The sequence below is a fragment of the Oncorhynchus mykiss genome, chromosome 3 (genome assembly GCF_013265735.2).
Source record: "Oncorhynchus mykiss isolate Arlee chromosome 3, USDA_OmykA_1.1, whole genome shotgun sequence".
NCBI classification, from domain to species: Eukaryota; Metazoa; Chordata; class Actinopteri; order Salmoniformes; family Salmonidae; genus Oncorhynchus; species Oncorhynchus mykiss.
This window is the reverse complement of record NC_048567.1, coordinates 5,550,313-5,575,939: the sequence shown is the minus strand read 5'-3', so window position 1 is coordinate 5,575,939 and position 25,627 is coordinate 5,550,313. Positions and strand designations below refer to the sequence as shown.

General features: G+C 45.1%; 1 protein-coding gene across 2 annotated transcripts in view; it reads left to right on the top strand.

Moving 5' to 3' along the window:
• LOC110513540 (collagen alpha-6(VI) chain) overlaps positions 1 to 17,946 on the top strand; it is a 32,153-nt gene extending 14,207 nt beyond the window's left edge. For both annotated transcript variants that reach the window (XM_036966710.1, XM_036966709.1), the window contains exons 7-39: positions 10 to 570; positions 717 to 1,274; positions 1,382 to 1,957; positions 2,073 to 2,657; positions 2,870 to 3,219; positions 3,343 to 3,421; positions 3,543 to 3,688; positions 4,335 to 4,427; positions 4,600 to 4,653; positions 4,829 to 4,900; positions 5,342 to 5,368; positions 5,575 to 5,673; positions 6,867 to 6,929; positions 7,231 to 7,296; positions 7,521 to 7,574; positions 7,686 to 7,721; positions 7,870 to 7,932; positions 8,065 to 8,127; positions 8,250 to 8,312; positions 8,965 to 9,027; positions 9,161 to 9,211; positions 9,606 to 9,641; positions 9,772 to 9,834; positions 11,610 to 11,672; positions 11,876 to 11,911; positions 12,014 to 12,050; positions 12,203 to 12,214; positions 12,579 to 13,072; positions 13,182 to 13,281; positions 14,667 to 15,332; positions 15,510 to 15,767; positions 16,491 to 16,538; positions 16,947 to 17,946. In XM_036966710.1, coding sequence (XP_036822605.1) covers positions 10 to 570; positions 717 to 1,274; positions 1,382 to 1,957; positions 2,073 to 2,657; positions 2,870 to 3,219; positions 3,343 to 3,421; positions 3,543 to 3,688; positions 4,335 to 4,427; positions 4,600 to 4,653; positions 4,829 to 4,900; positions 5,342 to 5,368; positions 5,575 to 5,673; positions 6,867 to 6,929; positions 7,231 to 7,296; positions 7,521 to 7,574; positions 7,686 to 7,721; positions 7,870 to 7,932; positions 8,065 to 8,127; positions 8,250 to 8,312; positions 8,965 to 9,027; positions 9,161 to 9,211; positions 9,606 to 9,641; positions 9,772 to 9,834; positions 11,610 to 11,672; positions 11,876 to 11,911; positions 12,014 to 12,050; positions 12,203 to 12,214; positions 12,579 to 13,072; positions 13,182 to 13,281; positions 14,667 to 15,332; positions 15,510 to 15,767; positions 16,491 to 16,538; positions 16,947 to 17,137 — 5,726 coding nt within the window. In that variant the 3' untranslated portion in view covers positions 17,138 to 17,946. The remainder of the gene's footprint in view (positions 1 to 9; positions 571 to 716; positions 1,275 to 1,381; positions 1,958 to 2,072; positions 2,658 to 2,869; positions 3,220 to 3,342; positions 3,422 to 3,542; positions 3,689 to 4,334; positions 4,428 to 4,599; positions 4,654 to 4,828; positions 4,901 to 5,341; positions 5,369 to 5,574; positions 5,674 to 6,866; positions 6,930 to 7,230; positions 7,297 to 7,520; positions 7,575 to 7,685; positions 7,722 to 7,869; positions 7,933 to 8,064; positions 8,128 to 8,249; positions 8,313 to 8,964; positions 9,028 to 9,160; positions 9,212 to 9,605; positions 9,642 to 9,771; positions 9,835 to 11,609; positions 11,673 to 11,875; positions 11,912 to 12,013; positions 12,051 to 12,202; positions 12,215 to 12,578; positions 13,073 to 13,181; positions 13,282 to 14,666; positions 15,333 to 15,509; positions 15,768 to 16,490; positions 16,539 to 16,946) is intronic.
• The last annotated feature ends 7,681 nt before the right edge of the window (positions 17,947 to 25,627 follow it).

Genomic DNA, 25,627 nt, shown 5'->3' with positions numbered 1-25,627 from the left:
TGATTCTAGGCTGTTTGCAGACAGATGAAGCAGACATGTTCTTCCTGATCGACCACTCAGGGAGTATTGAATATCCAGACTTTGCTGACATGAAGACATTTATTAACAAATTCATAAACACATTCCACATCGGACCGCATCATGTCCGCGTGGGTGTGGTAAAGTTCTCTGATACACCAGCTCTTGAGTTTGATTTGACAACCTACCCTGACAAACCTTCAGTGGAGAAAGCTGTGAATGGTATCATCCAACTTGGAGGCGGGACAAAGACCGGATTAGCGCTGACCTCTATGGGTCCGCACTTTGATCGGGCTAAGGCCACCCGAAGTAACAAAGTTCGCGAGTACCTCATTGTCATCACAGACGGAGAGTCTGAAGACAACGTGAAGGATCAAGCAGCAAAGCTGAGGGCGCAGGGCATCACCATATATGCCATTGGGGTGAATCTAGCTAACGATACACAGCTGCTGGAGATTGCTGGCAGCCAAGAGAAGAAGTTCTTTGTCAACAACTTTGACGCTCTGAAACCAATAAAAAATGACATCATCACAGATATCTGCTCCCCTGATAGTAAGGGCATCTCTATTGTTTTTAAGTGTTACATCTTATTTATTTTCAGTAAAAATATGAAACACCTTGTCTCTTGCCAGGGATTGATTATGAGCACACATTGAGTTATAACAACAGCTAAATTAATATTTGTTCTCTATTCATAGTTTGCAACGACATGAAGGGGGACGTCCTCTTCTTGATTGACAGCTCAGGTAGCATTAACAACCCAGACTTCCAGAAGATGAAGGTCTTCATGCAATCCATCATCAACAAATCTGACATAGGCCTGGATAAAGTGCACGTGGGCATCATACAGTTCAGCACCAGCCAACAGGTGATCTTCCCTCTCAACAAGCATAACGATAAGGAAGGCATGTTGCAGGATTTACAAACGATGCAACAGATAGGCGGGGGCACACACACCGGCAGAGCCCTGTCCTACACCTCACAGTTCTTTGACCCACCGAAAGGAGGGCGCACTAACGTGAAGCAGTTCCTGATTGTCGTAACCGATGGTGAGGCGCAGGATGAGGTCATGTCTCCTGCCAAGAAACTTCAAGACAAGGGTGTGATCATCTACGCTATTGGGGTGGTCAATGCCAACAATACACAGTTACTGGAGATCAGTGGCGCGCAGGAGAGGGTCTACTCCGAGAGGGACTTTGATGCACTCAAGGCTTTGGATAGCCAACTGGCATTGGCAATCTGTGATCCGGAGAGAGGTGAGTGCCACTTGTTTCATGAAACATTACTTAAAAGCAACAATGAGTTCACATTTCTTAGATTTTGACATTGACATTTTCCTCTATCTCTTCTTCTCTTCCACCAGAGTGTGTGAGGACGGAGATCGCAGACATCATTTTCTTGGTGGACGGCTCCACCAGCATCAGCTCAGATAATTTTGACATAATGAAAAACTTCATGATGTCCGTGGTCAATGAAACCTCTGTTGGGGAGAAGCAGACACGCTATGGTCTGATTGTCTTTTCAGACAACCCCGAGTCTAAATTCACACTCAACGAATACAAATCTAAGCGAGACGTCAATAGTGCCATCACAAAGCTTAGAGAGCCCAGTGGAGACACCTACACTGGAAAGGCACTCAAGTATTCCTTGGGTTATTTTGGTGCACAGTACGGCGGGCGAAAGGCCCTAAATGTTCCCCAGTGGTTGATGGTGATCACAGATGGTGAGGCTACTGACCCCTATAGCCTAGCTGGGCCAGCCAAGGAGCTACGGGACAATGGGATCATAGTCTATAGCATCGGAGTGGTTGGAGCAAATAAGCAAGAGCTTGAGCTCATGGCAGGGGACACGAATAAGGTTTTCTTTGTGGATGACTTCCATAAACTAGACACACTGCACAAAAATATTTCCTTTGAATTCTGCCAAACCAGCAAACCAGGTAAGACAGAATCCAACTGTAAAAACATCTACGCTGAAAGTACAAAGCCTTGTAGCTTAAGCATTTTGAAATTAGATGGTTCAACATGATCTGACGTCTTCTCTTCTCCTCTTAGTCTGTGAAAAAACGCAGGGGGATCTGGTCCTGTTGATTGACAGCTCAGGGAGCATCAGCACCACCGACTTCACTATCATGAAGAAGTTTGCCACAGACCTTGTTTCCAGCTTCAACATTGCAGAGCAGTCCTTCCGGGTGGGAGTTGCCCAGTTCAGCAGTGATCCTAAAAAGGAGTTCTTCTTGAATGAGTATTACACAGAAGCAGAGGTGAACAACCAGATAAACAATATGATGCAGATTAGGTACACAACGTACATCGGAAAGGCCTTGAACTACGTCCGTACAGAGTACTTCCAACCAGCTAGAGGGAGCCGTATCAATGCCAAGGTCTCTCAGAACCTGGTTGTGATCACTGACGGACGTTCAGATGATGATGTTGTTGATGCAGCAGAGAAGCTCAAGGCCATGAACATTGAGGTGTTTGCCATCGGTATCGGGAAAGACCACAAACCTGTTGAGCTTGGGCAAATCACTCTCAACCCGGAAAGGGTCTTCTCTGTGCAGGACTTTGCCAGCCTGGACAAGATCAAGAAGAAGGTGGTGGATACTATATGCTCCTCCAAGGTACCAGATACTCAGGCGGGTGAGTAAACCGTATGCACGTTTTATTTCCTCTGTCTCTCCTGACTCAATGTAAAACCCTCGTCAAAGAATGCTTGTTAGTGTTTGAAAAACAGGCTATTTTACATTGTCTCTCATATTATCCTTGAGTAAACCTAACACATAAAGCTTTTGAACTTGTTAAAGGGGTTCATTTGGATGATAAGTAATAAGGAGTGTGTCTGTGTCCAATAGGCTGCACCATAGACATCGCCATGGGGTTCGATATTACACGCAGGGCCACCGCCCAGGGGCTCTTCGATGGCCAAGCCCAGCTACAGGCCTTCCTGCCACAAATCATCCGCTATGTGTCCAACCTGAAGGGCCTGTGCTGCGTGGCGGGAGATGGTTCCATTGAGACTAACATTGGCTTCCGCGTGGTGGAGCAGGACGGAAAGGTTCTCTACGACTACAACTTCGAGAAGTACGACGAGAAAATTGTGGAGAAGGTTATGGCCCTGCAGACCTCCCAGACAACATACTTCAACTCCTTCCTCCTGCGCTCCTTCAGTGATAAATTCCAGAAATCTAACGCTGGCGTGAAGGTGGGCCCAAACATTATGTCTCCTGTGTGGTTGATCCCAGACTCCAAAAATGTTAATTTCATAACATATTTTGTTGGTTATATCACATTGTAATAACAATGTCACAACTACTTTGTCCTTTAGGTGCTGGTGATCTTCTCAGACGGACTCGATGATGACGTGGTGAAACTGGAGCAAGAGTCGGAACTTCTCCGCACTAAAGGTTAAAGAACCAGGGGAAACCCACCGAAACGGACAAATTTAAGAACATTCATGAGACAAAAATGAACATTAAAATCGGTTATACTTTTATCTCTGTCTTCCATGTCACATTTCCGGAAAAGGTATCAACGCCCTGCTTACAGTCGCCCTAGAAGGGGTCCAAAATGCCAACCTTCTTCAGATGGTGGAGTTTGGGCGAGGATTTGGCTACAAGCAGCCGCTCAACATTGGCATGCACAATTTGGGAAACACCCTGTTGACACAAATAGTAAGTGGTTCATCATTTTGTGACAACAGAATCAGAACAACCCTTTTAGTTGTATCTCCCTGTGTTGTAGTAATACTGTATGTCACTTAGACTGGCTAAGACTCTTTGGGCTGACATGTAAGTCCTTTATGTCTCTATCTACAGTAATTCCATTTCCAGTCATATTCCCAGCTGTAGGGATAGAGAAGTATTTCTGATATGTCTGAGTATTTTGGGTCATACAGTACAATGACAAATGTTTCTGTTTAAAAAAGCGGATTACGTGACATTGTTGAAGAATGTCAGGATGTCAGAAATGACAGAAAGGAATTGTGTTCCTGTTTCGGCATGTCAGGTTGGAAGCATCAAAACTAGAACTCTGGGGTCATGGGAAATGGGATATAGTACACCATGAAATAGAGTCGTCACTTGCTAGAAATATACTTAGCAACAGGAGCCACTGGAGACAAGAAAAACAGAGCAGTGACGTGATTGGTTGTTTTTAGATTGGCTTTTGAGATGAGTGCCTCCAAAGGTGTCTCCAATTATGAGGGTATGTCAACATATGACATATTGGATTTAATAACACATGGTCTCATTCTCTCTCTTTCTATCCCACTCTCTCCTTCTCCCCCTCTTTCTTCCCCCTCTCCCTTTCTCTCTCCAGGACACAGTGGCTGAGAGGGAGTGCTGCAATGTGATGTGTAAGTGCACCGGACATGAGGGTATCCGTGGCAACAGAGGACGCCCAGGGACAAAGGTGAGGCCCTCTGAGCCTTCTTTATAAAATTATACAGTGTTTAAGATGTGACGTGACACAGTAATTTAACACTGTTAAAATACTGTAAAGAAGATGTGGGTCTATGTACTTCATCAGTCCTCCCTTTGCCAGTTTCAGTTTCCTCATTTGTTTTTCGTTTCTCTCCTTACAGAGTCAGCCAGGACTGAAAGGACACCCTGGCTTCCCTGGCGAGGAGGGGGGAATTGTAAGTGTGTATTTTCAGGGAGGGAAGAATAATTCTCAGTGTGGTATTCAGACATCTGACAAATCAAAACATATGAATCGTGGATGGTGGGCAAGGTCTACAAGTCAGTTTAATAACCTGTGACCTTTGACCTTAAAACCAATTACCCTTGTCCTCGCTCTCTGATTTGCCACAGGGCGAGAGAGGTCCACCAGGTCCCACTGGCCCACAGGGACTACAGGGCTGTTCTGGGAGGAGAGGCCTCAAGGTGAGCAGATGGACTACTGACTAACCAAAAATCTATGTTTATAGACCGTCTGGTCTGGAATGTTTCCCATTAGATGTCTTCCCGACATCTGCTTTTAGATCACCTTTTACCATGACCCTGGGGCAGTTACCTGTCCAAAATAATCCCATCTAATCTGACCTCTGAATCATGACCCTGTGGCAGTTACCTGTCCAAAATAATCCCATCTAATCTGACCTCTGAATCATGATGCGCTGGAGTTACCAGTCTAAAATAATCCCATCTGATCTCTGAACCATGATGCGCTGGAGTTACCGGTCTAAAATAATCCCATCTGATCTCTGAACCATGATGCGCTGGAGTTACCAGTCTAAAATAATCCCATTTGATCTCTGAACCATGATGCGCTGGAGTTACCAGTCTAAAATAATCCCATCTAATCTGATCTCTGTTTTTTTACAGGGCTCAAGAGCCTACAGAGGGGACAGGGTAAGTGAATGAAGCTGTTGATACCACGTTCACACAGCTAAATGTAGTGTACAGTAGAAACCTTTCTATGTGCAGTATACTAGGTATTTTGTCTTAACCGATGGAAAAGCAGGTTTACCATGGTGCTTTCTTTTTTTCATTGTGTGGATGTAAACGTCTGCTGTTGTTGAGTGTGTTGTGAATCAGTGTGCACATTACCATGGCAGGGTGATGATGGAGACCATGGCCTTGATGGGGTTGACGGTGAACAGGGTCTGATTGGAACAGCTGGAGCTGCAGGAGAGAGAGGAAACCCAGGAAGACCAGTAAACACAATTTCTCATATTCTACATATATTTCGCCAATATACTACTCCTAGGTCACTGATATACTACTGCTATGTCAATAATACGCTACTCCTGTCACCAATATACTACTCCTAGGTCACTGATATACTACTTCTATGTCATTAATATACTACTGCTATGTCATTAATACGCTACTCCTATGTCACCAATATCCTACTCCTGTCACCAATATCCTACTTCTGTCACCAATATCCTACTCCTATGTCACCAATATACTACTTCCTTGTCAACAGTATAGTACTCCTATGTCACCAATATACTACTTCCTTGTCACCAGTATAGTACTCCTATGTCACCAATATACTACTTCCTTGTCACCAGTATAGTACTCCTATGTCACCAATATACTACTTCCATGTCACCAGTATAGTACTCCTATGTCACCAATAACTACTCCTATGTCACCAATATGCTACTTCCATGTCACCAGTATACTACTCCTATGTCATTAATGTCGTTCTCCTATGTCACCAATATACTACTCCTATGTCACCAATAACTACTCCTATGTCACCAATATGCTACTTCCATGTCACCAGTATACTACTCCTATGTCACCAATATACTACTCCTATGTCACCAATATGCTACTTCCATGTCACCAGTATACTACTCCTATGTCACCAATATACTACTCCTATGTCACCAATATGCTACTTCCATGTCACCAATATACTACTCCTATGTCATTAATATCGTTCTCCTATGTCACCAATATACTACTCCTATGTCACCAATATGCTACTCCCATGTCACCAATATGCTACTTCCATGTCACCAATATGCTACTTCCATGTCACCAATATGCTACTTCCATGTCACCAGTATGCTACTTCCATGTCACCAGTATACTACTCCTATGTCACCAGTTTACTTCTCCTATATCACTAATATTGTTCTCATATGTCACCAGTATAGTACTCCTATGTCACCAGTATAGTACTCCTATGTCACCAGTTTACTTCTCCTATATCACTAATATTGTTCTCATATGTCACCAATATACTACTCCTACATCACCAGTATACTACTCTTATGTCACTAATGTCATTCTCCTGTCACCAATATACTTCTCCTATGTCCCCAATATCCTACTCTTACTCGATTATCTTCTCTAATGTCTAACCTATTGATGGTGGGTTCTCTTGCAGGGCAACAGCGGCCTCATAGGAGAGCCAGGAGTGAAGGGGCAGCGTGGACTTAGAGGTGACCCTGTAAGTCACATAAACTATGGACGCCATTTAACAGTGCAAATGATTTACGATGGTTCAAGGACCAGTATCTGCTGGTTTTAGGTTTTCCTTTCAATTAAGATCTAGATAACCAGAGGAGGGCAGTTCCTCACTAATTAGTGACCTTAATTCATCAATCAGGTACAAGGGAGGAGCAAAAACCCACAGAGACTCGGAACGAGTTTGGAATGTGTTTGACAGTTGTGGTTTAGACTGTAACAAATGCTGTGTTTCTATATCTTATTTTCTAACTGCTACTAAAAGTTAGTTTCTGGTCTTTTAGGGAGACTCTGGAGTGGACAGCATTGTCGCGGGTCCCAAAGGAGGAAGGGGAAACCCAGGACTACCGGTATGTAGCTTGTAGTTGGCCACTGTCAATGTACTGATCTAAGAATCAGAATCGCTTATTCACCAAGTTCATTTGCAAGCACCAGATCATTTTGACTGGCTCTTTCTAGTGAGTAAAGCAGGATTCCCTTACCGTCCTGGAGGGTGACAACACTGCTGTTATTCTCATCCTCTCTCTCCCTCAAAAACACCTTTTCTCTCTTGTCTCCCTTTCCACACCGACAGGGAGACCCAGGAGAAGAGGGCAGTCGAGCAGAAAGTGGAATCGTTGGAAACCCAGTGAGCGAAGTTTCATTTCTGCTAAGCTGTCCTTGTCCTGTTATACTGATGTTGTCTCACCTTTTTGGTCAATTGTCAAGTGATGATTATGTCCTGTGTCCTGCTTTGTAGGGTCCTCAAGGAAGAAGAGGTCTCCCTGGTCCAAATGTACAGTAGGCAGCATTATCAACAAAGCTACTTCATGAATAACAGTCCCTAGGATTACTATCTATATTTACTGTATGTACCCATTACTGTGTTCTTTGTGTGTGTATGTGTGTTTTGTGTGTATGTTTGCCTGCGTGTGTGTGTCTAGGGAACACCAGGGGATCCAGGAGTTGTAGGCCTCCAAGGAATTCCTGGCCCTTCTGGACCACAGGTAAGTAATATATACCCATTCCCCTCATCCACAACTCCACAGTAATGCTACTACTGATGCACTTCTGTTGCATTTGGAACAGTCCCCCCAATACCTACTGTTGCTGAACATGTTTCTCTCCTGTGTGCACAGGGTATAAGAGGAGACTTGGGCCAGCCTGGACCCAGGGGCCTGCAGGGTTTACCTGGACCTCAGGTCACTTTTCTTACCTTTCTACTTCCATCCCATCTCACCACATTGAGGATGCCTGATACATAAATCCTACTGTTATGTGATGTTGACATGTAATGATGGCGTATGAATGGCTTTTCCCTCAGGGCACACCTGGAACTATGGGTGGCAAAGGTTCAACAGGAAGACGAGGGATGAATGGACAGAAGGTGCATTGCCTTTGTTAGCAATTTATGTTATTCTTCAATAACACAAACTACAAAGCAAATCAGGGGGAGAAAAATAGGTTTATTTGAGAAGGATAAATCAAGATGTTATGCTGGGAGATAGATGTTCAGATGTTCAGTCTCCCCTGTCCTCAGCTTTTCCCCACTGAACAAAGGAACAAGATACCATTTAATAACCCCCATCCTAGTTTAGGGTTGACCAATCAGAAGTCCTTGCAGAACAACTTGGCCAACGGCCAAATAAATAGTATCCTGCCCCAGACTCCATGTATAGAACGTACTACACGTCACTCTGAGTTCAGGAGTGACATTGGACAGATTCTAAACAGATGTTGAACTGAAACCCAACTCCTATTTATAATCCTCTATTGACCATTAGGACTTTTAGTACGCTCGTCCTCTCAAACCCTCAAACTCTGCATCTTCTAAATATTCCATTACCTTTGACCTACAGTTATGTAATACATTACAATACAAAACATTGGCCATCTTGGTAGGACAATTTGTTACCAGGCCTGCAGAGCAACAGAAACATATTACATATAGACACATAAAAAGTATACATTAAAACATGTCTGTAAAATAATGTTTTATAGCCCTTCTTCCAACCCAATACTGTGTGGTTTCCTCACAGGGCCAACCTGGGGACCTCGGGGTCAACGGAGCCCTTGGAACACTTGGGCCAAGAGGGATGCCGGTAAGGTGTTGCCTTGTCATTACACACTTCACCTGCAGGTACACACACACATGCTGTACACACACTGCAAGACTGTATGTGTTTGTAAGGTCATGTAAGAATGGGACGTGATGGTGTGTTTTCTTTAATACAGGGTCTTGATGGCAGTGACGGCCATGGGCCTCCCGGACCCCAGGGAATGAAGGTAAGGTACACTTACTCAGTACTCAGATCAACAGCTGCTGTCCATAGACATCCTAGTAGTTGATGAGGTTTTCCCCTTTGGAAAATATTGTTCATGTACTTAGTAGATCATAAAATAAAATCTATTTTCATCTAAATGATGGTCGACTGACCGAAAGCTCAGCTAAATGAAATAAATGTGCATCTGACTGGAAGTGTTCAGAGACTTTTTCCTACTTCTCTAGTGTCATTTTATTCCTCCAGCACCTTCACTAATCAGATCTGGTTGTGTGCTAGATTCTGCCTATTATCTTTTCATTCAAATGAAAGGATTTTAATATACAGTAGATTTGTATTCCAGACATGTTTGATGGACACTAATAAATTATTCCTTGTGTTTTGTGATTACTTTAAAGGGAGAGCCTGGTTTCCATGGTTACCCTGGATTACAGGTCAGTTATTGATATAAAATCTCCCCTTTCAGAATGGATAAGAGAACAAGGCTGGAATCCAATCATGGCACATTGCATTCTGAAGCTCACAAAAAGTAAACAATCCCCTTTTCCTGTTTGTCATCTTCAGGGTGAAAGTGGTGATTTTGGAGTCAAAGGAGGTCCAGGCCCCAAAGGAAACCGAGGCAGAGGGGTGAGACTCACACACACTATCGCTAGAAGACCCCAGAGTGTCCTGTTGCACATGCATTGCTGTAATTGTTAAGTCAATACCGCTACATTTTTAGTGCCCAGAACGGTCACACTTTATTTGGATAATCCCAGTGTACAAAACATTGACGTCTGCTTTTTCCGTGACATAGACTGACCAGGTGAATCCAGGCGAAAGCTATGATCCCATATTGATGTCACTTGTTAAATCCACTTAAATCAGTGAAAATGAAGGGGAGGAGACAGGTAGAAGAAGGATTTTTAAGCCTCGAGACATGGATTGTGCATGCGTGCCATTCAGAGGATGAATGGGCAAGACAAAATATGTAATTGCCTTTGGACAGGGTATGGTAGTATGTGCTAGGCGCACCGGTTTGTGTCAAGAACTGCAATGCTGCTGGGTTTTTCAAGCTCAACAGTTTTCTGGGTGTATCAAGAATGGTTCACTTCCCAAAGGACATCCAGCCTACTTGACACAACTGAGGGAAGCATTGGAGTCAGTATGGGGCAGCATCCCCGTGGAACGCTTTGGAGACCTTGTACTGTCCATGCCCCAACGAATGGAGGCTGTTCTGAGGGCGAAAGGGGGTGCAACTCAATAGTAGCAAGCTGTCCTTAATGTTTTGTTCACTCAGTGTAGATGCTCTACAGATGGTCATACTATTAATAAGCTATCTGTTGATAAGCAACTGCTTGTTAAGGTTACAGTTAGGGATAGGGTTAGGTTTTGATTTAGGGTTAGTTTTAGAATAAGGGTTAGGGTAAGGGTTAGTTTTAGAATAAGGGTTAGGGTTACTTTTAGAATAAGGGTTAGGGTTAGTTTTAGAATAAGGGTTAGGGTTAGTTTTAGAATAAGGGTTAGGGTAAGGGTTAGTTTTAGAATATGGGTAAGGGTTAGTTTTAGAATAAGGGTAAGGGTTAGTTTTAGAATAAGGGTAAGGGTTAGTTTTAGAATAAGGGTTAGGGTTAGTTTTAGAATAAGGGTAAGGGTTAGTTTTAGAATAAGGGTTAGGGTTAGTTTTAGAATAAGGGTTAGGGTTAGTTTTAGAATAAGGGTTAGGGTAAGGGTTAGTTTTAGAATAAGGGTTAGGGTTAGTTTTAGAATAAGGGTTAGGGTTAGTTTTAGAATAAGGGTAAGGGTTAGTTTTAGAATAAGGGTTAGGGTTAGTTTTAGAATAAGGGTAAGGGTTAGTTTTAGAATAAGGGTTAGGGTTAGTTTTAGAATAAGGGTTAGGGTTAGTTTTAGAATAAGGGTTAGGGTTAGGGTTAGTTATAGAATAAGGGTAAGGGTTAGTTTTAGAATAAGGGTAAGGGTTAGTTTTAGAATAAGGGTAAGGGTTAGTTTTAGAATAAGGGTAAGGGTTAGTTTTAGAATAAGGGTAAGGGTTAGTTTTAGAATAAGGGTAAGGGTTAGTTTTAGAATAAGGGTAAGGGTTAGTTTTAGAATAAGGGTAAGGGTTAGTTTTAGAATAAGGGTAAGGGCTAGGGTTAGTGGATAGTTAGTTGCTATGTTGTTGACAGTTATTGAACATCTACAAACTATCTTCGTGGGACTAAAGTGTCACCCTCCAGAACTGTATATACTCACACATAGAGTCTCTATGCTTGAGTCAAAGAGTGTCTAACACCACTGCTTATATTCTCAGGTGTTGTACTTCAAACCTTGTGACATTTGCTTGGGCCACAGGTACTAATATGTGTTGACATGTATAAAATCTTCTGTTAAAATTGCCATACGTTACGATGTGATTGAACCAGGGGAACTCGGGCAGATCGGGTGAGTCAGGAGATCCCGGATCCATTGGACCACCGGGACACACTGTTAGTATTTCATTTGCGTTTTTGGATCTTTTAAAGGAACTTTACAAATCTCATGTATTGGTTGTTTTATTATTGTTATTTGTTTCAAGTGAATAATAATAATAATAGTAGTTGTAGTTTTGGTTGTATTGTAAGATATAAGTATTGGTAAGATATTCACTGTTTCCATGTGGATTTCTGACTAATTCTCTATTTCTATCTAGGGCTCTAGAGGCAGACCAGGAGAGAGAGCCATGTCTGTATGTGTATTCTGTCTGATTTTTGTTCCAATTTAACTCTAAAACATTTTATGTAGAGAATCTTGAGAGCTATTTAACATGTTATTTTATTTGTCTCCCTAGGAATGCCAGCTGACCACCTATATCCGTGATAACTGTGGTAAGCTCTTGGTATTCCTACTCTATATTTTTTGTAAGAAAAGATCCACTGTGTCAATTGCTTTATTGCTGGTAAGGTCATGTTTTCATAAGCAAAGATGAATTCATTCCTAATTTTGTCTCTAAACTATGATATTTTTCTCCCCCAAACAGCATGCTCTCAAGGTATGTCTCCATTAACCCTTCATCGTCCAAATAAATGTATGTACCTGACTGAAGATTCTGGTGTAATCAAACCAGAACTCTTGGCAAAGTGATGTTATGAATGGGTGTCATTTAAAAATACCATTGCCCCCCTCACCCCCTCTCTCCCTCTCCCCATCTCTCTCTCTCTGTACGTCTCTCCCCCTCTCTCCCTCTCTCTGTACCTCTCTCCCTCTCTCTCCCTCTCTCTGTACCTCTCTCCCTCTCTCTGTACCTCTCTCCCTCTCTCTGTACCTCTCTCCCTTCCTCTATCCTTCTCTCTCTGTCCCTCTCTCCCTTCCTCTCCCCTTGTCTCTCTCTGTCCCTCTCTCACTCTATCCCCCAGGCCAGGCAGCGTGCCCAGCCTACCCCACAGAGCTGGTCTTTGCTCTGGATATGTCACAGGATGTGGAGCCTGCCACGTTTGAGAGGATGCACTCCGCTCTCCTCTCCATATTGGATGACGTTGCCATCGCCGAGAGCAACTGCCCGACGGGTGCACGTGTTGCCGTGGTATCCTATAGTGCCAACACCAAGTACCTGATCCGATTCCAGGACTACCAACGCAAGCCGGAGTTGTTGGAGGCCATCCAAAACATTGCACTGGAACGAACGTCCAACCAGCGCCATCTTGGGGAGGCCATGCGCTTTGTGGGGCGCCATGTCTTTAAGCGAACCCGTAAAGCGTTGACGATGAGGAAGGTGGCAGTGTTCTTCACCAACGGGCCCTCTGTGGACAGCGCTGCCATCGTCACGGCCGCCATGGAGTTCAAGGCCTTGAACATCGCTCCTGCTGTCATCGCACTGAGGAACTCCCCCGATGTTCAACGGGCTTTTGAGGTACAATTGCTAACAGATGCTTTCTGGTTATGGGATAGTGAACAGGGCAGCGGAAAGGCTGGTGAATTGAAATGCAGCCCATGTATGTTTTTGTTTTGTTGTGGCGCAGGCTGATGACACGGGCAGCTTCATCCTTGTTCGGCTGGTGGATAGGTCACAGGACCAAAATGCTGTGCTGACAAGAATCAAAAATTGCGTCATCTGCTACGGTAAGCACACAGGGACAAAATAAAATATAGTCTTATTTGGTATCAATGTATGTCTTCGTTTTTATGGTTAATTCTGCTGTAGAACCAATATTTCCCTTGGGCATAAATAATTATCTACTACTACTACACTATTACTGAAGCTACTGTACTACTACTACTACACTACTAATGATGCTACTGTACTACACTACTACACTACTAATAATGCTACTGTACTACTACTACTACATTACTACTACTACTACTGATGTTACTGTACTATACTACTACTACTACTACTAATACACTACTACTGATGCTACTGTACTACTACTACTACTACACTACTAATGATGCTACTGTACTACTACATTACTACTACTGATGATACTGTACTACACTACAACTACTACTACACTACTAATGATGCTACTGTACTACACTACTACACTACTAATGATGCTACTGTACTACTACTACATTACTACTACTACTAATGATGTTACTGTACTATACTACAACTACTACTACTAATACACTACTACTGATGCTACTGTACTACTACTAGTGATGCTACTGTACTACTACTGCTGCTGCTACTGTACTACTACTGATGCTGCTACTGTACTACTACTACTACTGATGCTGCTACTGTACTCTTCCTCCTACTACTACTACTGATGCTACTGTACTACTACTAATACTACTACTACTACTACTACTACTACTACTACTGATTCTATTGTACTACTACAGTACTGCTACTGTACTGCTACTGATGCTACTGTACTACTACTACTACTACTACTGATTTTACTGTACTACTACAGTACTACTACTGATTATACTGTACTACTACTGATGCTACTGTACTACTACTAATACTACTACTACTAATACTGATGCTACTGTACTACTACTAATACTACTATTACTACTACTGATGCTACTGTACTACTACTAATACTACTACTGATGCTACTGTACTACTACAGTACTACTACTGATTATACTGTACTTCTACAGTGCTACTACTGATTATACTGTACTACTACTGATGCTACTGTACTACTACTACTACTGATGCTACTGTACTACTCCTCATACTACTACTGATGCTACTGTACTACTAATACTATTACTACTACAGTACTACTGATGCTACTGTACTACTATTACTGATGCTACTGTACTACTGCTACTGTACTACTACTGTACTACTACTACTGGTACTACTGCTACTGCACTACTACTATACTACTACTACTGATGCTACTACACTACTACTGTACGACTATTGCTGAGGCTACTGTGCTACTGTACTACTACTGTACTACTACTACTGATGCTACTGCACTACTACTGTACTACTACTGTACTACTACTACACTCTGTGTGTCCATCAGACCACTGTAAACCAGCCCAGGGGTGTGATTTTACTGACGCTCAGCGGCCCCTGGTGGTGGATATGGACCTGACCCTGGTGGTGGACGGTTCAAGGGAGATCCGGGCCGATCAGTACGCTGGCGTCCAGGAGCTTCTGGGCTCAGTGGTGAAGCAGGTAGCCTGGAGCCCCAAACCCAGCGTGGCTGACGGCCGGGCCAGAGTGGCCCTTCTCCAGACCAGTGGTTCTCTGCTCCCCCAGACTTCCCAGGCCGTCAAGGTAGAGTTTGACCTGCAGAAGTACCACAACCACATTGGTCTACAGAGACACCTGAGGAGCATGCAGCAGCAGGGAGGAGTGTCGTCTCTGGGGCAGACCCTGGAGTACGCTCTGAGCAAGGTGTTCCTCAAGGCCACCAGGCCCAGGAAGAGTAGAGTGGTGCTGGCTGTGGTGGGGGCCGAGACAGCCCACTGGGACCAGGCCAAGCTGGCCTACATTTCCCAGAAGGCCAAGTGTCAGGGCGTTTCCCTGTTTGTGATCGCGGTGGGCGACCATTACAACAGCACCCAGGTGGAGGAGTTGGCGAGCACGCCGTCAGAGCAGCACCTGCTCCATCTGTGGCACGTGAAGGAGTGGGAGAGAGGCTACGCACAGCGCTTCTTCAGAGCCTTCCTCAGGGTCCTCAGTAGTAAGGAACACTAGCATGCTTCTTCATCTGGTTGTCTCTTGAGGGAGAGATAATTATGCCAGAACAAATCATACATTTTAACATTTGCATTTGTATTTATTAGGGATCCCCATTAGCTGCTGCCAAGGCAGTGCTACTGTGTGTCCTAACTCTCTCACTTCTCCCTCACTATTTCAGAGGGAGGGAACAGCTACCCTCCTGCCCATCTCAAACTCAAGTGTGATCTGATGCTGGGACAGGAACACGGACAGGGACAAGGACAGGCAGAGTGGGATGTGTGGAAAGAGGAAGAGGAGTACACAGATGAGGAGGAGTTCCTGGAGCACACTGGTGTATTTCCGACTCAGATAGCTCTTGACCAGGTTGACACTATACATGCCTTCTCCAGGGGAGATGGAGCCACTTCACCCCCCCGGCCACAGCCAAACTCTAATGGTAATCAGTAACCCCATATTTATAACAGAACTTCTATTTCTATCTCTCCCTCACGTTCCCTCGTATCCCACTGCATGAGTAGTCTCAGTTTGCAACCTCATACTGCATATCTTCCTCCCCGTTTACAAACCTGCTTGTTCTGCTTTTAGCCCACTGTAAGTTGGATGTGGACAGTGACACTAACTGCGGGGACTATGGCCAGCGATGGCACTTTAACAAAACGCTCTGTTAATGATTGCCTTTTTGGTACGGAGGTTGTGACACTAACGCCAACCGTTTTAGCACGGAAAACTAATGCTTTGAGACCTGTGGCACTTCCAGTAAGTCCCCCCAGCCCTCTACTGAACATCATGTGGAGGTCATAGATGTAGAGCTCTGTTAGCCACAACCTGAATTACGACGACTGTTGTGATGTTTGTCAAATGCTGAATCACATAATGCTACATGAGAAGAGAACACTAGTTGTTCTATTTGCATTCTCAAATCAGGAGGCTTTCAGTTGAGATAATTCTAATGAGCTGAACCCCTAACATTAGTGACTGTAATATACCTTGTTTAAACAGTATGGCAATTGCAGGTTTGAAATGACAAAAGTTGTGATGCCATTTTTGTCAGTTGTCATGTTGTTTCATGTTGTCGTGTTGTCGTGTTGTCACGTCAGCTGCGAGGTCATCATTCACAGCACTACACCAGAGATTTTCTTCTAATGTTATGTGTTCACAGATCACACAACCCTCCTGAGGACAGAGGAAAGTACAGTTCTTAACCAGGGTAAGGACCACATCTCTCTCTAATTTTGTATGCAATAATACATGTGAAAAGACAGCAGGCTCGGGTCTGTACAATAGTGTAAAAGGCATGAGTCTCAAACTTTGGCTTTGTCCTCTCCCCTCTCTTTCCTCTCCCCTCTCTCTTTCCTCTCCCCTCTCTCTTTCCTCTCCCCTCTCTCTTTCCTCTCCCCTCTCTCTTTCCTCTCCCCTCTCTCTTTCCTCTCCTCTCTCTCTTTCCTCTCCTCTCTCTCTCTCTTTCCTCTTCTCTCTCTCTTTCCCCTCTCCTCTCTCTTTCCTCTCCTCTCTCTCTTTCCTCTCCCCCCTTTCTTTTGTTTTCTCCTGAATCCTATCCCCTTTTTTCTATCTCCCATTTCTCCCCTTTGCCCCGTTTCCTCTCCCTCTTCCCCAGATGCATGTTTCTTCAAACAGGACAAGGGAGGTTGTGAGAACTACACTCTGAAGTGGTACTTTGACACGACACAGAGCGAGTGCTCCCGTTTCTGGTATGGCGGCTGTGGCGGCAACGCTAACCGTTTCGAGACGCAGGAGACTTGTGAAGGCCTCTGTCTGAGGAGGAACTCCACACATGTAAAACCCTGATTAGAGTGAATAGAAGAAGATCACGCCAGAAAACCAGCCAAACAAATGTCTCATTCAAGGTGTAAACATCAAAAACAACACTGTCTGTGTAAATAACTCTGGCCCTTATCTTTTAGCATTTAGTTGTTCTCCTTTTGGGTACAAATGGAAATTACTGAAACAGAAGTATGAATATTTCTCTCTTTTATTCAAGTCTGTTCAAGCAGACCTAAGTAACGGATCTGACTCTCATGCAGTCATGCAACAAACATGCATAAGGGCACTGCTGCTTTTGTGAGAATGACTTTAAAGCAATGAAATAACCTGTGTTGTCTCTTGTGGCTATTTTCCATCATCACAGATCAACAGCTACCAAACCAAGTCAAGCACCAGGCAATGCACTGTTAACTTGGATGTTAACCGTACATGTAAATTCAGGCTGTATGTCATCCGCTCAGTGTTTTGTAAATAGGATTTGTTGCACTGTGTGTCTGTGTTTCCTCTAACTTGACCATTTTGTTTACATACCCTACATCTCATATGTATATACTGTACTCGATACCATCTACTCCATCTTGCCTATGCCGCTCTGTACCATCACTCATTCATATATCTTTATCTACATATTCTTTATCTCTTTACACTTGTGTGTGTGTATAAGGTAGTAGTTTTGGAATTGTTAGGTTAGATTACTCGTTGGTTATTTCTGCATTGTCAGAACTAGAAGCAAAAGCATTTCGCTACACTCTCATTAACATCTGCTAACCATGTGTATGTGACAAATACATTTGATTTGGTGCTACATGTTGAAAATAAAACTCCACAAATTCCCTAGCGGTCAGTGTATTTTTGATGCTCTTATGACCTTATTCTACTGATATTGATTCTGAATGGATACTGGGCCGGATTAAGAAATCATAACAATAGCCCAGGCCAATGAAGAGACACACAGATACAGTGCCTTGCGAAAGTATTCGGCCCCCTTGAACTTTACGACCTTTTGCCACATTTCAGGCTTCAAACATAAAGATATAAAACTGTATTTTTTTGTGAAGAATCGACAACAAGTGGGACACAATCATGAAGTGGAACGACATTTATTGGATATTTCAAACTTTTTTAACAAATCAAAAACTGAAAAATTGGGCGTGCAAAATTATTCAGCCCCCTTAAGTTAATACTTTGTAGCGCCACCTTTTGCTGCGATAACAGCTGTAAGTCGCTTGGGGTATGTCTCTATCAGTTTTGCACCTCGAGAGACTGAACATTTTTCCCATTCCTCCTTGCAAAACAGCTCGAGCTCAGTGAGGTTGGATGGAGAGCATTTGTGAACAGCAGTTTTCAGTTCTTTCCACAGATTCTCGATTGGATTCAGGTCTGGACTTTGACTTGGCCATTCTAACACCTGGATATGTTTATTTTTGAACCATTCCATTGTAGATGTTGCTTTATGTTTTGGATCATTGTCTTGTTGGAAGACAAATCTCCGTCCCAGTCTCAGGTCTTTTGCAGACTCCATCAGGTTTTCTTCCAGAATGGTCCTGTATTTGGCTCCATCCATCTTCCCATCAATTTTAACCATCTTCCCTGTCCCTGCTGAAGAAAAGCAGGTCCAAACCATGATGCTGCCACCACCATGTTTGACAGTGGGGATGGTGTGTTCAGCTGTGTTGCTTTTACGCCAAACATAACGTTTTGCATTGTTGCCAAAAAGTTCAATTTTGGTTTCATCTGACCAGAGCACCTTCTTCCACATGTTTGGTGTGTCTCCCAGGTGGCTTGTGGCAAACTTTAAACAACACTTTTTATGGATATCTTTAAGAAATGGCTTTCTTCTTGCCACTCTTCCATAAAGGCCAGATTTGTGAAATATACGACTGATTGTTGTCCTATGGACAGAGTCTCCCACCTCAGCTGTAGATCTCTGCAGTTCATCCAGAGTGATCATGGGCCTCTTGGCTGCATCTCTGATGAGTCTTCTCCTTGTATGAACTGAAAGTTTAGAGGGACGGCCAGGTCTTGGTAGATTTGCAGTGGTCTGATACTCCTTCCATTTCAATATTATCGCTTGCACAGTGCTCCTTGGGATGTTTAAAGCTTGGAAAATCTTTTTGTATCCAAATCCGGCTTTAAACTTCTTCACAACAGTATCTCGGACCTGCCTGGTGTGTTCCTTGTTCTTCATGATGCTCTCTGCGCTTTTAACGGACCTCTGAGACTATCACAGTGCAGGTGCATTTATACGGAGACTTGATTACACACAGGTGGATTGTATTTATCATCATTAGTCATTTAGGTCAACATTGGATCATTCAGAGATCCTCACTGAACTTATGGAGAGAGTTTGCTGCACTGAAAGTAAAGGGGCTGAATAATTTTGCACGCCCAATTTTTCAGTTTTTGATTTGTTAAAAAAGTTTGAAATATCCAATAAATGTTGTTCCACTTCATGATTGTGTCCCACTTGTTGTTGATTCTTCACAAAAAAATACAGTTTTATATCTTTATGTTTGAAGCCTGAAATGTGGCAAAAGGTCGCAAAGTTCAAGGGGGCCAAATACTTTCGCAAGGCACTGTAAGAGTAAAATGTGGAGTAAGTAATTATTACATTGTGGCATCAAAATGATACTGCAGTATTTACTGCATGATAATGATAACTACATGAACAGCAGCATTTACTGCATGATAATGATAACTACATGATACTGCAGTATTTACTGCATGATAATGATAACTACATGACAGAAAAAAAACAGTTATGAGCTTAACATAATAGTATGCCAGTGGAAGGGAGGACAGTTGGCAGGTGACCCACAGTTGGTTTGTGACTACTATGAATTTCCATTGTAGCCAATTCAATTGCAGTCATTCCGTTAGGGCCCGATTCCGACCTGAAGTGTGCTTAAAAGGAATGCAATTCCTTATTTAATGCACTTTTTTCTATGAAAAAAATGACGTGAATGAAGGGCTACAGTAGCCTGAACAGCACTCTGGGGTAGTACCATGGTGTAGCCAGAGGACACCTAGCTTCAATACAACACCTAGGAGGCTCATGGTTCTTGCACAGTAATTATGACAACTTCCGGAAGACGTCCTCCAACAAATCAGAGAGCTAGCAGCATGAACTGACAAGTTGTTCACCCAATCAAAGGATCAGAGTGTCAGGATTTGGCCAGGGTTGTTCCGGTTTTTGGTCACTAGATGCCCCCATTGTGCTTTTTGACCTTTTGTTTTCCCTTGATCCCCATTATTATTTGCACCTGTGCCTCGTTTCCCCTGATTGTATTTAAACCCTTAGTTTTCCTCAGTTCTTTGCTCTGTGTTTGTATGTTAGCACCCAGCCCTAGTATTCTGTGAACTCTTGTTGATCCCGGTGGACTCTCTTGTGGAATTCTGTTTTTGTTCTTGTTTATTTATTTTTGAGTATCTTTTGAGGCTTTTTATGCTATTCCTACCACCTTGTGGATTTACCTTTTTTGTCTTGGAGGATTACCTTTGTTCTTGTGGAATTCCTTTTGAGGTTGTGGAGTTACATGTTTTCCTGAAGGACTTCTCTTTTTACTTCATTAAATACACCGTCTCAAGTACTGCTGTGTCTGCCTCATCTTCTGGGTTCTGCCGACTATTCGTGGCTCAGTAGGTTAAGTGACTGTTTCTCACTCCGAAGACCCGGGTTCGTAACCGGGTCCTGACAGAAGCACAGAGCCAAAAATGAACCCAGAGGCAGCCAGTTCCCAGGACCTTGTTGCCATGCTGTCCCACCACCAGGAGACTGTCCAACGCCACGAAGCCGCCCTGGTTCAGCAAGAGGCCTTAATGGCTAGACATTCTCATCTTCTGTCGGAGATGCTGACTTCCATAAAGCAGATATCTGATCGACTTACCCCGGCAACAGTTCCCGTCCCAGTACCTCAGATTCACGTACCCATGGCAGTTAATCCCCTGGCTGAACCTCGTCTTCCACCTCCCCAACGGTTCTCAGGTGATCCAAGTGCTTGTAAAGGGTTTCTCACCCAATGTTCTCTCTCCTTTGAGCTGCAACCCTCGTCGTTCCCCACCGACCGGTCTAAGATCGCATATATCATCACCCTGCTGTCGGAAAAGGCCCTGGCCTGGGCTACTGCTGTGTGGGATGCCCATAATTCCTGCTGTGCCAGCTACTCTGCCTTTGCTGAGGAATTCAAACGAGTGTTTCAAGGCCCAAGCAGTGGTCCTGACTCAGCCAAACAGCTCCTGACTCTCCACCAAGGTCGGCGCAGCGTGACGGACTATGCCATCCAGTTCCGCACGGTAGCAGCAGCGAGTGGCTGGAACAACGAGGCGCTCACGGTGTGCTTTCTGAAAGGCCTTTCCGACACTATCCATGATGAACTGGCCACTCGGGAACCACCGGACAATCTCGAGTCCCTGATCAAGTTGGCCTCACGCATTGACCAGCGTCTGAGAGAGAGAGAACTCAACCGTAGACCTCTAGCCCCTATCAGTCCCAGCTCTGAGTCCCCACCTTTATCCTCGCTGGCTCCACCGGAACTCATGCAGATTGGACGTATCTCCCAGGCTGAGAGAGACCGCCGGATGAGGGAGCGACGCTGTCTATATTGTGGCAAACCGGGCCATTTCCGTTCCACGTGTCCCGGGCTCCAGGGAAACGCTCTGTCCCGTACAGACCGGGGGGAACTGTAACGGGAAACATAACCTCCTCCCATCCGTCCAACTCCCGTCTGCTCATTCCAGACACCCTTTCCTGGGACAACCACAAGCTTCACCTTCAAGCCTTGGTAGACTCTGGAGCCGCAGGTAACTTCATGGATGGTGTCTGGGCGAAGGAGAATGGCGTTCCCTCTGAACCTCTAAGTGACCCCATGAGGGTTACTACATTGGATGGAAGCCCTTTGGGATCTGGACTTGTCACTCATGTCACTACCTCCTTGCGACTTTCAGTTTCACAACACCAGGAATTGATGAACTTTCATTTGATCTCCTGTTCCGAGTTCCCTCTCGTCCTTGGATACCCCTGGCTTCACAGCCATAACCCTCACATCGACTGATCTGTGGGCACTATCAAGCAGTGGGGTCCTACGTGCCAAGCTACTTGTATTTTCTCGAATTCCCCGAGTTCTACTCCCGAGTCTTTAGAATCCATCGACCTGACCCGAGTTCCCGAGTGTTACCATGACCTCAAACTGGTATTTAGCAAACAGAGGGCCACCATGCTACCACCCCATAGACCTTATGATTGCCCCATCGAACTGTTTCCGGGCACTTGCCCCCCCAGGGGTCGGATCTTTTCCCTATCTCCACCCGAACGAGCTACTATGGATACCTACATCAAGGACGCTCTGGAAGCAGGCCTCATGCGTCCATCCACCTCCCCGGCGGGAGCAGGGTTTTTCTTTGTGGCCAAGAAAGACGGTGGCTTACGTCCTTGCATCGACTACCGGGGACTCAATGCCATAACCGTCCGTAACCGTTACCCGCTACCCCTTATGGCCACAGCCTTCGAGCTGCTCCAGGAAGCAGTTGTTTTCACTAAGCTTGACCTGCGGAACGCATACCATCTTGTGCGGATCAGACCTGGTGATGAGTGGAAGACCGCTTTCAACACGCCTACTGGTCACTATGAATACTTGGTGATGCCCTTCGGCCTGACCAACGCCCCAGCGGTGTTCCAAGCGCTCATAAACGATGTGCTTAGGGATATGCTTAACATATTTGTGTTCGTTTACTTGGATGACATCCTCATCTTTTCGAGCTCTCTTCAAGAACACACAAAGCATGTCAGACAAGTACTCAAACGCCTCCTAGACAGCCATCTGTACGTTAAGCCGGAAAAATGTGAATTCCATTCATCCCGAGTACAATTCCTGGGATTTGTAGTGGAACCCGGTCGAGTCCAAATGGACCCCAGGAAGGTAGGGGCGGTAGCGGATTGGCCCACCCCCAAATCTGTTAAGGAAGTTCAGCGTTTCCTGGGCTTCACAAACTTTTACCGCAAGTTCATCAAGAACTTCAGCTTGGTGGCAGCCCCTCTCTCAGCTTTAACCAAGGGTGGCAATGCAAGGTTTTTGTGGGGAAGAGAAGCTGAGACGGCCTTCCAAGGACTCAAGCAGCGCGTCCTCTCTGCTCCCATCCTGATACTACCGACTACGGATGAACCGTTTGTGGTGGAGGTAGAAGCCTCAGAGGTTGGTGTTGGAGCTGTCCTGTCTCAGAGGGGTGAAGACCAGAAGCTTCATCCGTGCGCTTTCTTCTCACACCGGCTTACCCCGGCTGAGAGGAACTACGATGTGGGGGATCGTGAACTCCTAGCAGTTAAGATGGCATTGAAGGAATGGAGACACTGGCTCGAGGGGGCTTCTCACCCGTTTCAAGTGCTCACGGACCACAAAAATCTGGAGTATATCCAGCAGGCGAAGCGGTTGAACTCTAGACAAGCTAGATGGTCTCTTTTCTTCAATCGATTCCAGTTTATCCTCACCTATCGGCCCGGGTCGAAGAATCTCAAACCGGATGCCCTGTCCCGAGTCTACGCTCCTGCCATTCGAGATGACACGGACATGCCTGTCCTTCCTGCTGCTAAGATCGTGGCTCCGATCTCGTGGCAAGTTGAGGATACCGTGAGACGAGCTCAAGCTATCGAACCGGACCCGAAAGGAGGCCCTGCCAATCGGTTGTTTGTCCCCAAGGCAGTGAGGACTCAGGTCCTTCTGTGGGGGCACTCCTCTCGCCTCACCTGTCATCCGGGCGTAGGTCGCACCTTGGAGTTCATCCAGCGTAAGTTCTGGTGGCCTACCATAAGAGAAGACGTTGCCACTTTCGTCAATGCCTGCCCTGTGTGCTGCCAGGGCAAATCTTCTCACCTCCGCCCTCAAGGACTCCTTCACCCTTTACCTGTTCCCCACAGACCCTGGTCCCATATCTCGTTGGACTTTATTACTGGCCTTCCTCCATCCCATGGCAATACTACTATCCTAGTCATAATCGACAGGTTTTCTAAGGCGGCCAGGTTCGTCCCTCTGACTAAGTTACCTTCTGCCAAGGAAACTGCTGAGTTGGTAATTAATCATGTGTTCCGAGTCTTCGGCATTCCTCAAGATATGGTTTCTGACAGAGGTCGGATAGCCTAGGGTAGCCTAGTGGTTAGAGCGTTGGACTAGTAACCGGAAGGTTGTGAGTTCAAACCCCCGAGCTGACAAGGTACAAATCTGTCGTTCTGCCCCTGAACAGGCAGTTAACCCACTGTTCCCAGGCCGTCATTGAAAATAAGAATTTGTTCTTAACTGACTTGCCTGGTTAAATAAAGGTAAAATAAAAATAAATAAATAAATAAAAGGTCCCCAGTTCGCCTCAAGGTTTTGGAAGGCCTTCTGCCAACTCATGGGGGCTTCTGCCAGTCTATCTTCAGGGTACCATCCGGAGTCCAACGGTCAAACAGAGAGGATGAATCAAGAGCTGGAAACCACCCTCCGATGTATGACTCGTAACAACCCGTCCACATGGTCGTCCTTCATTGTTTGGGCCAAATACGCGCACAACACCTTGCGCTCCTCCTCCACTGGTATGTCCCCGCACGAGTGTCAGTTTGGCTATGCCCCTCCATTGTTCCCGGACCAGGAGGCAGAAGTCAGAGTGCCTTCAGCCTTGAAGTTCGTCAGACGCTGTCGGCTTATGTGGAGGAAGACCCGTCTTAATTTATGCGTTCCTCACAGAGGTACCAACAACAAGCCAACAGACGTCGCCGTCCCGGGCCTACCCTGCGCCCCGGCCAGAGAGTCTGGCTCTCCACAAGAGACTTACCACTACGGGTGGAGTCTCGCAAGCTGTCCCAAAAATACATCGGTCCCTTTAAGGTTGCCAGGAGAGTTAACCCAGTTTCTTATCGCCTACACTTACCCAGATCCCTTAAGATTAATCCCACGTTTCACATTTCCTTATTAAAACCTGTTTTTTTCTCCCCTTGTCCCGGCAGACAGACCTCCCCCTCCGCCTCGTGTCATTGGAGGCCAGCCGGCTTATACCGTCCATCAGATACTGGATTCCCGCCGGGTGCAGCGGTCCTGGCAGTATCTGGTGGACTGGGAAGGCTACGGTCCCGAGGAGCGCTCCTGGGTTCCTGCCAAAGACATACTGGACCCTGACCTCATTCGTCGGTTCAGGGCCCTCCACCCCGAGAGAGCTGGTAGGAACGTCAGGAGCCGTTCCTAGGGGGGGGATTCTGTCAGGATTTGGCCAGGGTTGTTCCGGTTTTTGGTCACTATATGCCCCCATTGTGCTTTTTGACCTTTTGTTTTCCCTTGATCCCCATTATTATTTGCACCTGTGCCTCGTTTCCCCTGATTGTATTTAAACCCTTAGTTTTCCTCAGTTCTTTGCTCTGTGTTTGTATGTTAGCACCCAGCCCTAGTATTCTGTGAACTCTTGTTGATCCCGGTGGACTCTCTTGTGGAATTCTGTTTTTGTTCTTGTTTATTTATTTTTGAGTATCTTTTGAGGCTTTTTATGCTATTCCTA